This window comes from Martes martes (genome assembly GCF_963455335.1).
Source record: "Martes martes genome assembly, chromosome: 4".
Lineage (NCBI taxonomy): Eukaryota > Metazoa > Chordata > Mammalia > Carnivora > Mustelidae > Martes > Martes martes.
In genome coordinates this window covers 88,441,821-88,458,255 of record NC_137891.1, presented here as the reverse complement: position 1 = coordinate 88,458,255, position 16,435 = coordinate 88,441,821, and the positions used below count along the sequence as shown (strand labels likewise).

Here is a 16,435-nt window from a genome sequence, read left to right as displayed (position 1 = left end):
ATAAAAAAATTAAAAAAAATAAATCTGGCCCAAAGTTCCTGAATGTTCCTATTGCACCTCACCGGCCCCTCCTGTTCTCAGGCTCGTTAGTTTCTAGCTATTGCATAATCTCTCTTTCTCATCCGTGGACCATGCTCTGCTCCGTCAGGGCCCAGGACACATAACACTCCAAATCTGTGCCCCTAACTGGGGTTCCAGGCACTACAAAAGTGGCGCTGGACGTTCAGAAGTTACTTCCAACATTTAAAATGCCAGGTGGATATCATACCCTTCTCTACACTCAGTGAAGGTGTTTGAACTAAACCATCTATTATGTGTGTCCATGTGACATCATAATTAGCTACTCTTTCACACATGTTCAGTTAGTAAAAAAAAAAAAAAAGAAAGAAAAAACAAATATAGAGCTCTTTCTTGTTAACATAAAAATTTCAAACCATGGTAGGATGGGTGCCACAGGAAGAAAGGTAACAATGTTGTGAATGTCTCTGGACTCCTGGCCTCTTTAACAATTCCACTGGCAGCCTGGTTCTTGCCCCCCCTAAAACCGGAGTTCCCTCCCCGCAGCCAGAGGCCCCTCCTGGCCTCAGCTGCACAAAGTGGAGTTGCTGTGGCAGTACCTGGTCTTGTCGGCTGGAGTGGCAGGGTCCACAACTTTCAGCAGGTTGCTCTCCAGAATATGAAGGAGCGGGCCTACGGCCATCTGAAGGCTTTCCCTATGGCAAGTAAACAACATTGGAGCTGCCAGTGGGCACTGGCACACAAGAAGGCAGGCTGGGCCTGCCCCCAGGACCTCAGAAGCCCAATCAGACAGAGCTGAGAAGAAGACAAGAAATGCATGAGGGACAGCGACAGGCAGGAAGGGGAGAAATGGCACCGCCTTCAGTTTGAGGGTTCTGTGCACATAGAGACTTCCAACAACAAAAGCACCAGGGCACAGACCTGGTACAAACACAGCTGCGATGGGACTGGTACCCGGGATTAGTCATGAAGAACTAGGCCTCCAGGAATAAAAGAACAAAGCTGGGAAGGAAAGGCTATTACAATAATTAATTAATTAATTGTTCCAAGAATTACAGAAGGCCCTTAGACAAGCAATCAGAAGGAACAGCATCCTGAACTCTGCTTCCCAGGGGCCAGCCCCGCTTCTCTGGAGTTTGGACGGCAGGGACCCGTCTTATCTATGTGGTGTGACACAGAGCTCAGTGGCAGTGCTCGCTTGCAGGGCTGGTGCTGTGGCTTCGCCACTTTCACCCTTGGCTTTGCCACCTTAGGATCAGAGGGAGTTACTGCAACTCCATGCCTGTCATCCCACAGTGCTAAACAGAGCAGGGAGCTGTGCTGGCGAGCATCCAAAAGGCTTGGCTTTGGTGCCTCTCCCCTTTGATCAAAGATGAGGAAAACACTTCTTCCAGAATTCCCAGAGCCCAGTCATGGACCAAAGGGAATGGGGTCATCATGACCAGCTTAGACCAATCTTTCTTTCATGATGACTAAGTAAATAAAGGACAACCTTTCTAAGTCAAGGAACCATGAAGCAGTGGATGAGTAGGCGGCAACCAATACGACATGCAACATATACTTTCCAGAAGAATGTACGTAGGCCAGGCCAAGTTGGGAAGGCACTGTGAGGCCTTCTAATTCGTCCTGAAGAAACATCAGTTTTGCGAAATCAGGGCTAACCGAAATGGAAAGAAGAATCAGATCTTATTTAAAATGCTTTACACGGGGGAGAAAAACTATGGCCGTTGTCCAAATCCAAGCCACTTGCCTGTTTTGTAAATAAAGTGTTACTGGAATACAGCTGTGCCCAGCTGTTTGTATGTCATCTATGGCTGCTTCTGTGCCACATGGGCAGGGATGAATAATTGCAACAGATAATGCATGGATTGCGAAGCTTAAAGTATCTACGCTGTGTGTGTGTGTGTGTGTGTGTGTGTGTGTGTGTAGGGGAGGACTGTGAGTGACAATTTAGGTCTACCTGGTTGGGCCACTTCAGGAACAGATGAGGGAAGGGGGCAAAAATCACAGTGAGTGGTCGCAAGCTGGTGGCATGACAGGAGCCTTCTGGACGCACGGACACTGAGCAGGAGAGAAGCAGCCAGAGATTAATCTTACTCTTATGGCACCAGGCCCTGCGAATTCTTGAAATGTTAGCTGCTTTTTCCTCCCCAGGACTGATCCTTTTTTTCTCCCCCGGACTGATCCTCTTTTTCCCATCGCCTCCTCTATCAACTTACCTATTCTGAGTGCAAGCCAATGTTTCTTAACCAATCAAAGAAGGGGTTTTCTTTTTCTTTCTTTTTTTTTTTTTTCATTTCATTTGATAAGAGAGAAACTCCCCTCTGGGGGACAAGAAACGGACCTTCTGAAAACAAAGCTCTCAGTCTCAACAACATAAAAAACACAGGACTGCCAGAAGATCTGGTCTGTGTCCCAGCTCTGCCACATGCTAGCCAAGCCTAGGTGAGAAAGCCCGCATCACCCAGGCCGTTTCTTCATCTATAAAGGGAGACTCAGCCATGGTCAGGGATAATGACATTTCCCTCGGAGCGAGATCAGGGAAATGCCTTGTAAGCTGTAGACTGATGAACAAAGTGAGCAGTCAGTATTCTTCCATCAGCTCCCCCGACCCAAGCCCTTTGAAAGGTAAAGTGAAAGGGGAGGAAGTCAGTGATTAAGAGAAACTCAGCCCAGTGGTGGCTCCTGGTTCTGTATAACAGCGAACAGAAGCCCCACGGCACCAGTCTCTGCTCCAAAGGCTAAGGACTTAGGGCTGTATCCATTCAGCAGGCCAGCAGACGCACCCCCCGTGCCCACACGCTGAGAGGCCTGGCCAAGCATGACTTGATGCGGGCGGCTGACGAGGCTGCTCACCTGTCTTCCCTCTGCATAACGTACAAGATTGTGTCCACTGCTCTCCGCTCAATCATCCGTGCAAATCTCTGTAGCGTGGGGCAGCTCAGGAGGTTGTGCACCTGAAAGGACCACGGGGACAGTTTTACAAAGAAATGCTTCTCGCTCACTGAGCTTGGCAGCTGCTTGGCTTTCACAGAACCTTCGGGGGCCTATCTTCTCCTGGGGAGGACTTAACAGTTCCAAAAGCTACATCCCCAAGGCCCTTCTGAAGCAATTCCTAGAGATCTGAAGCCTCAAGGGGGAGAAAAAGGGCTGTTTTTCCTCCCCTTCTGATGGCTCCCCACCTATTTAAAACATCTGTATTTTTTAAAACCATAAAAAATAATAAAATACAGAGTAAGGAATTCATAAATTTCTACACGACTTTCATTTTCCCCAAAATGGATTTCTAAAAAGTATGCCATGTAAATACCTTATATAAACCCTCATCTTATAACCGTATTCCTATTTTACCCACAAGCACAGGACCTTTCTGCCTTCAGGGCACACTGTCATCCTGACAAGAGAGGGAAGGAGGATCCAGGCTATACTGCACCTCTGGGAGTCTGGCTTTTCAATCTGCAGAAGGCTTTCATGTCATGTGGTCTTCCGTATTTATTAGATGAAAAAGATTCTAGGCTAAGTAAGTTTGGGGGAAATAGATTTAAAGACTGACCAGCTTTCTGTACTGCTTAGATTCTTTAATATGCTTCAGTGCATACAGACTCTCCAAAAAGTGATATAATGGGGATTCCAAAACTTTTAGACAACAACCCCCACTACCCGTCACCCGCCCCACCCCTGCCTGCCCAAAATATTCACACTTACATCACTGGTATTCTGGAGAACATGCCTTAAGAAATTCTGATTTAGAGTTAAACAGCCATGTGCCTAACCAAATGAGGACTCCTCCCTGATTGTGGCCTAGCCCTCAGTTCCGACAGCCATTCCACTTGTAAGTCCTACCACAGCGGCCCCCACCCACTCCCCTCTACCCAGTTCTAACTCAGGAGCCAGCCTGCCTAGGTGCCTATCCCTGACCCCCCCACCGCCAGGGGCTGGAGGGGAACAGACATCCAACCTGCTCAGCAGCCATATTGTCAAAGAGGCTGAGGAAGTCTACTCCATCATTATTGGTGATGCACATTCCTTCCTTCACCTTTTGCAAATCCTCTGAGATTCCTGGCTGCAAAGAAGCAGCCTGCCTCCGGCCTCTGCAAAAAAATAAAAAGTAATACTGTATATTGTAGAGTAATACACAGTTTACAAAGTGTACCTCATTCATCAATTGGGATCTCATTCATTCCTCAATAACAAAACGTTGGGGTTAGTTGGTATTCCCATTTTATACGAGTCAACTGGGGCTCTAGGAGTTCACATGACTTATGAAAGTAAGATAGCAGGGACCAGGGCCAGAATAAAAGCCTGAATTTCCAGATTCCACTCTAGCATCTTCTTCCATTCCACCAAAAACAATACAACAGCCTAGGTCCGCTTGCAAATAACCTCTCTCTTCTGTGGAACACATACTTTGTGTGGCCCAGAAATATCTTAACACTGAAAAATGTCATCAGTCCAAACCAATCTCTTCTGCAAGGCAGGAAATTAGTAAGAGAAGGGAAATCTGTGTCTTCTGCTTGCCCATCTGGATTTGCAGTTCAACCACTGGCTTAATCACCTTTCACTTAACCTGTTGGTGTTTTCATCTGCCCTCTCTGAGAGCCCATGATGGTCACAAGGACAATGGTTTCTAAGGCGCACCCGGCTCAGGCCATCTCTCCAGCTCAGCATGTGGCTAGAGAGAGCTTGCTGCACCTTCACTATGAGCTTGTCACTGTGAACAAGAGCTTCTTCATTTCCTGGACAGCAATGTCAAGCCTTAATGTAAAGCAATCCTTCCCACCCCTTATCCACCAACCTGGTAAGCCTCGGCAGGGCCTGAGTTCAGGCAGAGGCTGCCAGCAAGAATAAAAGGCTGTCTATCCCCTACTGGTGAGCAAGGAGCCAGGGCAGTTACCTAGTTCTTTCCCGTAGGCTCCAGCAGTTTTGGTAGTTGGGGTACAAGACTTCTGAGCTTGCCTCATCAGCATGGATGATGATGGGTCCTGGAGGGAAGGTGGGAGCACAGGCAGGAAGAGGCTTTAGTTTGTTCACCCAGCATCCCCACCCCTGTCTTCTCCTCTCTGCTACAGGAGGCAGATCATCAAGGTTACTAACTTCAACATGCCCTGGCCTTGCCAACAGCTCTCCTGTGGTCTGAGAAAGACAGAAAGCAAGTAGCAGCCTGTTCTATCTGGCACAGCCCCTCCTACTGGGCCACATATAGACTAGAGCAGGCACAGACCTGGATCAGACTGGCACTTTCCTGACCCATTCCCAAAGATTCCTGCCTTCAGACATTCTAACAAAGAACCGGCTGTCCCCGACTCTATCAGAACTAGGTGACTTTCCTGCTTTTCAAAGTCCAATACTCTAGACCAATATGATGACTCAGCACATGATAATGTAAGAAAGGTGACCACAAGGCCACAAGTCCTGTCAGCCCCAGAGCCTTGCCCAAAAGGAAAGCTAGGTTTCCAGATGAACTGCCAAGAGACACACATTAGGCTACAAACAAAGTTTCTTATACAGTTGACCCCTGAACAACTGAGGGTTGGGGTCACTGATCTCCCCCTCCAACAGCTGAAAATCCACATATAACTTCTGATTCCCCAAAAACTTAACTACTAACAGCCTACTGTTGACTGAAAGCCTTACTGATAACATAAATAGGTGATTAACCCATCTTTTGTATATGTATTATATATTGTGTTCTTCCAATCAAGTAAGCTAGAGAAAAGAAAGTGTGATTAAGAAAAACCTAAGAAGAGAAAACACATTTGTAGTTTTGTACTGTATTTACCAAAAAATAAAAAAGTTAAAAAATCGTGTATAAGTGGACTCATGCAGTTTGAACCCATGTTGTTCAAAGGTCAACTGTATACCTTCCAGTAGCTTGCTGCTGCTCAGAGCTCACAAGTACCTTTATCCCCTCCCATCGAGGTGCTCTAACACCTTCCCATGCTTTGCTCTGTGCCAGATATGGCAAGGGCCTGTGGTAGCTTTCCTTTCCACTCAAATCAAGCCTGACCTCTAATGGCAAAAGAAAGAACTTCTATCAGCAGCTCTCTGGAACTCACTGAAGTCAGTATGTGGGGTGATTAGGTGAATCTAAATCCCAAAGAGTTGTTGTTCTCAATTGTTGATAGTCAAAACTCCAGTAGCATATGGTAACTTTACCATAATATCAAAATTCAGACACACTTTGTTGAGCAAGTGACCAGAGGCCCTCTCCAAATATGTGTGTCCTCTGAACAGCACAGCATAAAGGTGAAGAGTATGGATTCTGGAACCAGACTGCCAGAGTTTGAATCCCTATTCCACCATTTACCAGCTTTGTGGCCCTGGGAAAGTCATTTAGCCTCTCTGTGCCTTAATTCTCTTATCTGTAATTAGGAATAATATTACCTACCTCGTAGGGTTATTAGAAAGAATTAAACAGGTTAGTATATACAAAGCAATTTAAAAAAAAAAGGTTTGGTACACGGTCAAATTAGGGAGTTTGGGTCCAGTGGCTAGTGATGCTACCACTTCCCTCCCTGTTGGGAATGTGGGGCAGTCTCAGTCTGAGGCCTGCCGGTAAGTCAGGCTGCCTCCAAGAAACAGCTTTGCTACTCCAATCATACTTCCGGTGTTTCTGAGGAGAGGACCTCTGCCTTTTAGAAGCTGGGCAAGCGAAGAGTTTTCAGAAGGCCAGGCACTGTGGATTATTCCAAAGTCCAGCGGCCTTTAGGAAGTAAGGGCAGCACACTCTGTTTGCTCTACATTACACAGACACATACTGTTTATGTTCGGCATCCAACTGCTGCCAGAATTGGCAGCTGTACCCAACCCAGAGTGGGGTAAGGCCAGCCTCCTCTGGCCTGGAGGTTTCTATTATTTTACATAGTTTATTTTTCTAAAAGCTGACGGAAATTTTATATCTATTTGAGATACTGCTAAAGAAGTGAAGCAAGAACCTTTGCCTTATGGCACCATTTTAGTATTTTAATATTGGTGAGGTCATGTTGATGTGAAACTCAGACCGGCAATTAAATGTAAATCTGAATCAAGTACAAATGACAAAATGCAGTTCCATTTGCTAGTCAAAGGGCCTCAAGACATGAGATCCATGAGGGAAAATAATAAATGTGGTCCTCAGTGGTGAAAGGTTGAGTACTATTAGCTGTGATCATTCACGTGTTGAACACGTCAAAACCCCAACTCACTAGACTTTCTCAGTGAGGCGAGGCTGAACAGAATACTGTTAATACCATCTGGGTCAGGCTGTGGATTATAACCAAGACCAGAGCAATAGCAGCAGGCTTGGGTTCCAGTTAAGTGCCCCTCCTGCCTGCCTTCCTTTTCAGTAGTGTCTTACCTAAGCAAAAAGCCCCAACACTGTTCACAAGACCTGGCTAGGGCTGCCTCATGCAGTCTGTGGAGAAGCTTAAGAGGAGAAGTCAGGAACCACGGGTACATCAGAGTGGCTGACACATCGCTGTAGGTGTGGAGGACAGGATGGCAAGGGCAGCGGAAGGCCAGACAAGGGACGGCCCACTAGAGTAGGTACAGCATGGAAGCCACGTGTGCAAGAGAAACCAAAGGAACAGGCACCAAGGAAGAGGGCGGGGAGGGCTTTGGAAACAAGAAGAAAGGTCCTCTGGGATAGGGGCTGACTTCTAGACTCCAAATTCTAACCTTCTTTCTGACATTGGAAAAGTCCAGCCAGCAAACACCGGGTAGACTCCAGATTTCGATATATATTAGTGGAACGGACACTGGAAGAAAAAAAAAAAGGCAGAGACACTCATAAAAGGAAGATTCAAGTATATATACTACCCTATCCTACAGAGCACCTAGGAGGCTTTAAGATCACATAAGGGGAGCTATGGGGCTGGGAAGAATCCTTTATCTTTCTGTGGGATGGCTGCCCCAAGGGACCCAAAGCCAATGAATGTCACCTCCATCGACCACATGTTCACAGGATCCTATTATACAAGGTAACTGCCCCAAACTACGCTGGGTGAGAAAGGGAACCATCTGGGGGGGGGGGGTCAGTATGGGTTTCCTTATGCTTAAGCCCTTAAACTGGGTGCAACATCCCTTTTTTGAGTGACTCACAAGACCTCCATTGGATTGAAGGTTGGTGAAAGAAAGGGGATGTCCTCCACATAGTTCTTCCTCAGCCTCTCTCCTAGCGCAAACATCTGCTGCATGCCCACGTTGGTCAGCTGTCCGGCAAACATGCCCCCCTAATGTGGGGCAGAGACATAGAGAAGAACAAAAATACCTCACAGCCAGCTAAACTCAGCCCAGAGAGAACCATGTAAACTTTACAGTGGGCTTCCCAGAGGAGGGAAGCATTGCTCACCTTCAGTTTGGTCTCACGGTATTGAGAGTCGAAAGGAGAATGTGGTTTTGGGCCACCAGTGAGATTGGTGACGGTGTAATCAAACTGAGTTTGGGGTGGGACCTCTAGTAGCTGGAGATTCCACTCTGCCTGCTGTGACCACAAAAAACAACACACTGTTTAGAAGGCTCTTGAAACTTACAGCAGTAATACCCAGCACCACCTGGAAGACATAGCTGGAATCACCCACAACTTTAGCTCCAATTAAAGGAAGAAAAGACTGTAATTGATTATTCCAGCCGTCCCTCGCCCAAGTCCTGTTATTGCTCCACTAGTACTCACTGTTAAGATGTTTCTGGCACGAAGCCCAGATTGCAGTAAAGGGGAGAAATGGCCAGAATACCTGGCATGCAAACACTCGGTGAATGAATGAACGAACAAATGAATGAGCATAATATAATCTCAGTGAGCATATACTTGTAATTTGTGATTTTAGGAATCAACCCCATGCAGGTTTCCATGCCTGCCCATCCTTAAAGGCTCTCTACTCAATGTCCCTTCTAACTACCACCTATTTCCCTTCCTTTCATCCAATTTCTCAAACAAGTAGTTGCCCCCAAGAAACCTTCACTTCTTCACCATCTTTCTTTTCTCCTTGCAATGTGGCTCCTGCTCCACTGTACTGTAATGGCTTCCAAACATCACCAATAGCCACAGGTCTCAGAGCTCCAAATGCCCATGAAACTCTTACATTCATTGAGTCAGATGTGATGACTTCAATTTTAAAAACAAGTCTTTTCTTCTTCCCATATACCAGCTCCTCTTCTCAACATACTACATCACTCACAATGATACCATAATTCTGCTAGGCCCCAAAACTCAAACCTCCAGCTCTCCCCTACTGCTTCACCAGCCATGCACTAAACTCTGTTGATTACTGGCTAGAAAAAAGTCACTCCCAAAGGTCCTTCTTTTTTCTGTCAGAGTGTAAAACCTTATTACACAGATTATCTATCCCCCTCCATGAATCTTGCTAAGACACTTCCATCATTATCGATAGCTTTTTCCCAGTGTTTCAAGAGATAAGCACCTGGCCTTCCAGAACTTCTACACCTTGGCCCAGCCCCCGTCCCCAACTGTACTGTCACTATGCCTCTCTCCTCTCCGAACCAGACCATACTCATTGCTTCCTCTGCATCTCCTTTTAGCTTGCTTACCTTGCTTGGAGAGATTCCCATCCCTACTGCCCATCCAGCTTTTAGCATGTTGTCTTCTCATCTGAATTACAACAGCACTTAAAATCACAAGAATAACATTTAACTCAATTCCTCACCGCTTTGTTTTGTTTCAAAACTAACATTTGAAAACTTACTCTGTCATGGATCATCATATTTATCTTGGCCCCTCCCAGAAATAGCCCAGGAGAGCACCACTGGGAATCCCAGGTTCCTTTCAGGAAGCCCTCCATTCTTTCAAAAGGCACTGTCTCACTCCCACCTGCAGCCAGGTGTTACAGCAACTGATATCAGGAGATCGGGTGTTCAGAACACAGATCTTCTTCCCACTGTCTTTTAATCATGGCTCCTTTCAAAGTTCTGATCCTGTAACTTTCCTGCATAAACCCATTAAGGGCTCACAAGGGCCTCTGCCCCTCCCTCTGTCTCCTCACCATTTCTTCCCAGTCCTACAGACTTAGTCTCTAGCCATATAACTTTGTCTCCAATTCACCAATCCTCACACTTCCTGGCCTTTCAACCTCGTGTTTCTTCTACGTGAAATCTTCTTTTTCCTTTCGTCTGGAAAGATTTCTGCTCATTCCATAAGATGGCTTAAATGCTCCCAGAAGCTGTGACCACGCCCCATGCTCTCAATGCAGCCTCAGTGGCTCTTTTTGGTAGCCTTTACCAAACTGGATTAGAAGAGCTCCTTTACTAGTCTGTCCTGCTCAGTAGTCCCGCTCTGAGAACGGAGACGGGGTTGTCTATTACTCCGTCATTTTGAAGGCCCAGCAAAGGGCTTGGCACACAGTAGGTACAATTAACAACTCCCGACCTTGTGGAAGACACAAAGACGGAGATAACAGGATCCTGCCTTTTCTGGGTTTTCAGGTCAGTAGAGACAGCAAGCTATGAATATAAATGATAGCACTAAAATAAACTATGTGCTACAAGAAACCAGATGAAGGCCACTAGTAGCTCAAAGACAAGAAAGACCTTCTCTCCTGGCTGGGAATTCAAGAAGTTTCACACAGGAATGGACTTTGAAGTGAAGAGGATTTAGACAAGCAAAGATGTGGATTTGAGAGTGAGAGGTGGGTAAGGAGAGGGTGGTATTCAGGATTCCAAAATCAGTAGAAGTTTGAGCAAAACAGAGATGGTGAAGAATGCATATAGGAAAGAAGTGGTTTGGTTTGCCTCATCCTGGGAGGAGTTTTCAGATTTCTTCATTAGCAAATACCAAATAGAATTTGACTTTAGCTTTCCATATACAAAGCCAAAAATTGGAGTTCCTCCAGTTGAAGTAGGAGTGGCAAGAGGGAGCCCCAGCCACTAGGCATCTTTCTAGATTACAGGATTCCTGTAACACTTCCAAAGAACAGTTTGAAAACCAACAGCCTAGATCATTACTGGAATGGGAAGAATGATGCAGAAGCCAATTTCAAGATGTCTGCAATGGAGCTGATAAGGGCCTAAGGCCTCATCTAGGGCAGAAGGAATAGAAGGGGTAGATGCAAGACATGTGAGTCAAACCTGGCAAGTGAGTCCATAAAAGTTTTATCTGGGGCCTATGTTGGTAGGTGAACAAGGAAGAATAAAGAAAAAACTTCCTTTGATTTTGAGCCTGGGTGTCTAAGGTGACAAGACATCCTCCGTGACTAAAAACTAAGACCAACTCAGAAGACAGGTGACAAGCTGAGTCCAGTTTTGGACATTTTAAGTTTGAGGTACCTCCTTTGTGTTCCCAGGGCTTCCAGCATATTCCCATAACTGGAATCTCTTTTTACTCTCCTTCAGCATATCTCTTTTACAGCCAGCACTGAATTACCCAATCTTGTAAGTCCAGTGTTTAGTCCAGGTCCTCACACCAAGTCCACAGGGCCTATTCAGCCTCACTGTGAAATCTCCAGGGGTGCCTGGGTGGCTCAGCTGGTTAAGCATCTGAATCTTAACTTCGGCTCTGGTCATGGTCTCAGAATCTGGCTCCTCGCTCAGCAGGGAATCTGCTTGAGATTCTTTATCCCTCTCCCTCTGCCCCTCTCCCTGTTCATACCCTCTCTCAAATAAATAAATAAATCTTAAAAAAAAAAGAAAAAGAAAGAAAGAAAGAAAAAAAGAGAGAGAAATCTCCTCCTCTTGTTAAGGACATCAGTCAACAGAAGATCTTTGGTGTTTCCCAGGAGATGACTCCTGGAAATCTAGGTCATGTCAAACCTGTGGTACATGTTTTCAAAATTTTAACAGATCATACACCAGTTCTATACATGGTGTCTACCCCATATACACACTCTCACTCTTGTTCTGGCTCTTCAGCTTCCAAGTTAGTGGCAAAGGCTAACTTTATAATTTTACTTACTTATTTATGCCCCATTTTTTTTTAAAGATTTTATTTATTTATTTGACAGAGGAGATCACAAGTAGGCAGAGAGGCAGGCAGAGAGAGAGAGAGAAGCAGGCTCCCTGCTGCGCAAAGAGCCTGATGCGGGACTCGATCCCAGGACCCTGAGATCATGACCTGAGCCGAAGGCAGTGACTTAACCCACTGAGCCACCCAGGCACCCTTATGCCCCATTTTTAAAGAACATAAAGGAGATGATAGCAAGACCTAAAATATAGTAAAACAACCAATTCAAGGTAGGCGAGAAAGACAAAAGCAAACAAGTATAGGGACAAAAAAATTGGACACAAGAATAATGTATCTCCAAAACATAGACTATAAAGATCCATATGCTTAATTGTAGGTGGGCCAAAGATTTAGCACTAAGCCTTCTGGCTTTTATGTAAAGGAGAAACTCGATCAGCTAGACAAGCCTAAAGATCTAATGCTAATGCTAACAGACAAATTCCTCCCAAGGGTCCTCATAAAGAGGATAGAGTAATATAATGAACATCTTTTCAGTAGTCACAGCAATGAGTTCTGTGGGATTGTTTCTCAGTTTCCTCAACACAGAATGATGGGATCTCACCAAAGCACATTTCTGTGAAGACAATACTATACTGGGATTGATATGCCACATTCCAAAGGTAAAAGAAAAAAACCTACATAAAACTAAGCAAAACCCTTCCGGGTGTAGATTTTACAATAAAGCAATGGTTTTAAACCTTGGCTGCACACTGGCATCATGAAAAAAGATTTTAAAAAGAAACTAATGCCTAAGCCCCATCCTGAGCTCATCACATCTGGATCTCCTGGGGTGGGGCCTCAGCTTTTTTAATGCTATCTAGTCCAGATAATTCTAAAGATTCACCGGAGAGGCTGTTGCCATGTCTGCGTGCTCTGGGCCAGTTAAATCAGAATTTCTAGGAGGGAGACCTGGGCCTTAGCGTTTTTTAAAGCTCCCCAGTTGAATCCAATGTCCTGCCAAGAACAAGGAGTTAAGAACACTGTTCTAGAGTAATGAATGGACTCACTGGCATATCCTTCACGCACTGCTTCTCTTAGCTGAGCTTCGGTTAAGTATTAAGTAACAATAAGACTGTCCGTAAGCTTCCCACCTTGCCTACATTATCAAGTAAATAGGAACCCAAATTCCTTAATCATTAGTGGAGTTGAGCTAAGTTGGACTTTGTTTTATAAAAAACTGAGGAACCCGCCTAAGTTGGAGGTCATCTTGCCTAGAGGTGAGCTGAGGGAACTCTGAAAGCAGGGCCACATTTATCTTGTCAACGTGTACTTGGATCTAACCTAATAATCAGAAAAAAGAGCCAATCAAGTTCCAGAGCTTTATTTCCCAAGCACTGCTAAAGGAAGACAAGTCAACTGCCACTGAAGCCAAAAGAAAACAACTCAATAAGACATCTAATTTTAGGGACACCTGTCTGGCTAACACCAGACACCAGTGAAGCATCTGCCTTCGGCTCAGGTCATGATCCGAGGGTCCTGGGATTGAGTCCTGTGTCAGGTGCTCTGTTCAGACAGGAGTCTGATATCTCTTTCCCTCTGATCCTCCCCTCTCTTTGTGCTCTCTCTCTCTCTCTCAAATGAATAAATTTAAAAAACCTTAAAAAAATCTAATTTTAGATTAGATGCTACTTTCTGAAGATTTGCGAGATAACTGAATGAAGTGACTTGTCACTTTTGTTCATCTATAAATCAGTCACAAGTCTGGAGACATCTACCAAAGGCAGTTGTAGTTATTGAATTGTTGCCAGGTAGTCCCTTCTAACTACAGTTAATAGCAGAAGCAGGAAGATTAGAAAATCCCAATAACAACCTCTACCGAACTGGATCTTGAAAAGAAAACCTGAGAGAAAACATCCAGAAACAAATTACAGGAAGCTGAAGACACCTGCTCACAGCCTAAATTGAAAGAGGCTTGGTTCCACCCCCAGCTTTTATGCATACAACTTTTAGGAGATAATCAAAGATGTCTAATGCATTTGCCTGAAGTCTGAGAATGTGAGCAGGCAGGAGGGGTAATGTGTCTTCCCTAATTGCAAAGCAAGGCCATGGGCTCAGATGCTTCTTATTTTGTGGCTACACAGACAGAAGGTGAACGAAGATGGAATCCTACCTGAGCTACAGACTGCCCCTTCCAACATAATGGCAGAAGGTACCCATCACACATGTACTGGCTCAGGATAAAGTCCTGTAAGAATCTAAATCTTTCTCAGCCCCTTAAGGGAGTATATATACTGTATATACTAGGTCTAAGCCTAGACATTCAGACTTTTATTATCTTGCTACCACTGATAACTTTGTTTTTTAACATGAGTCTTTTACCTCTATATTATTTTACAGTTTCTGTAACAAGAATAAATGGAGAATAGAGTGCACATGAGACAAGCTATGTACAAAAATCATAAGGAAAATTTAGTGACCCAATACAAAAAGGCAAGAGTAAGGGATTGAAAAAGCATCAAAAAGAAAGGAAGAGGGGGTGGGGGAAGGAAGGAGGAAGAGGAAAAAAGAAACTCCAATACCAAAAAGTGGATACTAGATACTCCAATACTAGAAAGTGGTATAGCCATTCAGAAAGACTAACTAGAAATCTGATAATGGAATTAAGTGCCTGCCAAAATTTATTTATTTATGTGGTAAGACCTTTACAAGTTTGAGTTCATGTCTGACCAGCTTTAAAAACTGGATTTTCCATTGTACAGTGTGACGACATAATCCTAAGGGTTTCTGGAAACCAATTATGAAAAGTATGCCAAATAACAGGTTTAGACATCTGTTGAACTTGCTCCAACATTAACCTGGAGGACTAATAATGCAAAAGCACTCCACAGTTAAGTGTTATAGCCAGGGGGCCTGAGGATTTCAGGTTGCCTCTTTATCCTCACTGGGAAGCCAGAATTCTTCAATTATAGGCCTGCCTGGTATCAAAGGTCAGAGACCTTCACTGCTTCTCCCCAAAAATCAAAACCAGGAAGGCTAATCACTTGAAAAAAACTAATTATTTGTGTTTTAGTCATAATTATCCTGACCAAATCAGGTAGATTTTAAGACATTATAGCCACAAGACTAGCCAATTAAAAATGCTTTCCTACCTCAAATCCCTTCCACAAGAGTTTTAGAAACCCAAAATAGAAAAGGAGAGCCCCCAGATATAGCAATAACAAAAAAACAAACAAACAAACAAACAAAAAAAAAACCAGCCTTCAAGGGATCTCAAATGGTCTCCAGCAAACCCTAGGAGAAAGCGGCTGTAAAAATTTGTTTCTAAAGGTGTTGAGCTCTGTTACCCACTGGGACCCCCGCTCCCAGTTACACTGGTTCCTGCCATAAAGGTTCCTGCAATTCTTGACAACCTTCAAAACAGTCACACAGAAACGCCTTACACCTTTGTTCTCAAGTTCACCCCAATATCTGTTAAAATACAGAATCTCAGGCCTACCTCACACCTGCTGAACTGGAATCCTCATTTTAACAAGATCCCTAGGCGCTTTAATAAGCACCTAAGTGCTGCCAGCTGTGCTACACCATAGCCATCAAGGGCACAAATGGAAGTTCCAGGGCTGCCTTACACATGGAGGGTCCGAGGAGGAAAGAGGGCTAGGAGTACCAGGCCAGCAACGCTTCTGCTCAAGAGCTGAGGGCGGAACTGGCTACAGCAGTTTTCCCTTGGTCTGGACCCTGCCAGAATCCAGCTCAGTGAAGGTAAATCTCCAAAGATGAGTGTTCAGGGCGTCTGGTCTGGCCCGGGTCGACCACGAGGTCCTTGTCCCACCAGCCCCTGCCCAGGCCGACCTCTCACCTGCTCCTCCTGCGGGAGCGGCTTGAGAGGGCTCCGAGCCCCGTGTCGGAACACGACCTGCACCATTTTCAACTCCAGCTGACTCCGGTCGACGGAATGCTGGTTCTCCGCCCTGCGCGGCTCGGCGCGGGCCGCCCGCCGCTGGTGAACGCAGTAAGCCAGAGAGGTCAGGAAGCCCACCGGCGCCCACTTGCGCACGCTGAACACACGGCCGATCATGGTGGAAGCCCCCGGGCGTGAGGCTGCAGAAGGCGAATACAAACTTTGCGCTCGCGCCGGGGCTCAGCGGCCGCCCCCAAGTTCCCGGGAACCCGCCGGAGCGCACATCCAGCGACTGCAGCGACTCCCGGCCCTAAGAGAAACCCCCAAGTGGGACCGTGGTGGGAGAAGCGGCGGTGGGAGAAGCGAGGACTCCCTGGGAGTTGTAACGGGGGTCGGGGTTGGCCGCTCCCGCCGCAGACCCGGCAGGGGGAAGCTCAGCTCCGAATCTTTCACCTTCTGGGGAACCTTAAACTTGGAATCCAAGTTTGGCCTCCAGGGATCCGAAGGGACGGGAACCAGCCCTGAGTTCCTCGGCCGCAGACTCCACGAACACAGACGACCAGATTTCACTTTTCTGTCCGCTAGCTCCCACACACCTCTTCCCCCACCCAAGGACTCGTCCCAAGAGGATCCGCGCATGGGAGCATGGG

General features: G+C 45.8%; 1 protein-coding gene across 1 annotated transcript in view; it reads right to left on the bottom strand.

Moving 5' to 3' along the window:
- ACP6 (acid phosphatase 6, lysophosphatidic) overlaps positions 1–16,408 on the bottom strand; it is a 17,771-nt gene extending 1,363 nt beyond the window's left edge. Inside the window, 8 exon segments of the mRNA XM_080802368.1 lie at positions 618–713; positions 2,875–2,975; positions 3,977–4,109; positions 4,913–5,000; positions 7,675–7,754; positions 8,098–8,228; positions 8,348–8,479; positions 15,744–16,408. Of these exon segments, the coding sequence (XP_080658494.1) occupies positions 618–713; positions 2,875–2,975; positions 3,977–4,109; positions 4,913–5,000; positions 7,675–7,754; positions 8,098–8,228; positions 8,348–8,479; positions 15,744–15,962 (980 nt within the window). The 5' untranslated portion in view covers positions 15,963–16,408.
- Positions 16,409–16,435: the final 27 nt, after the last annotated feature.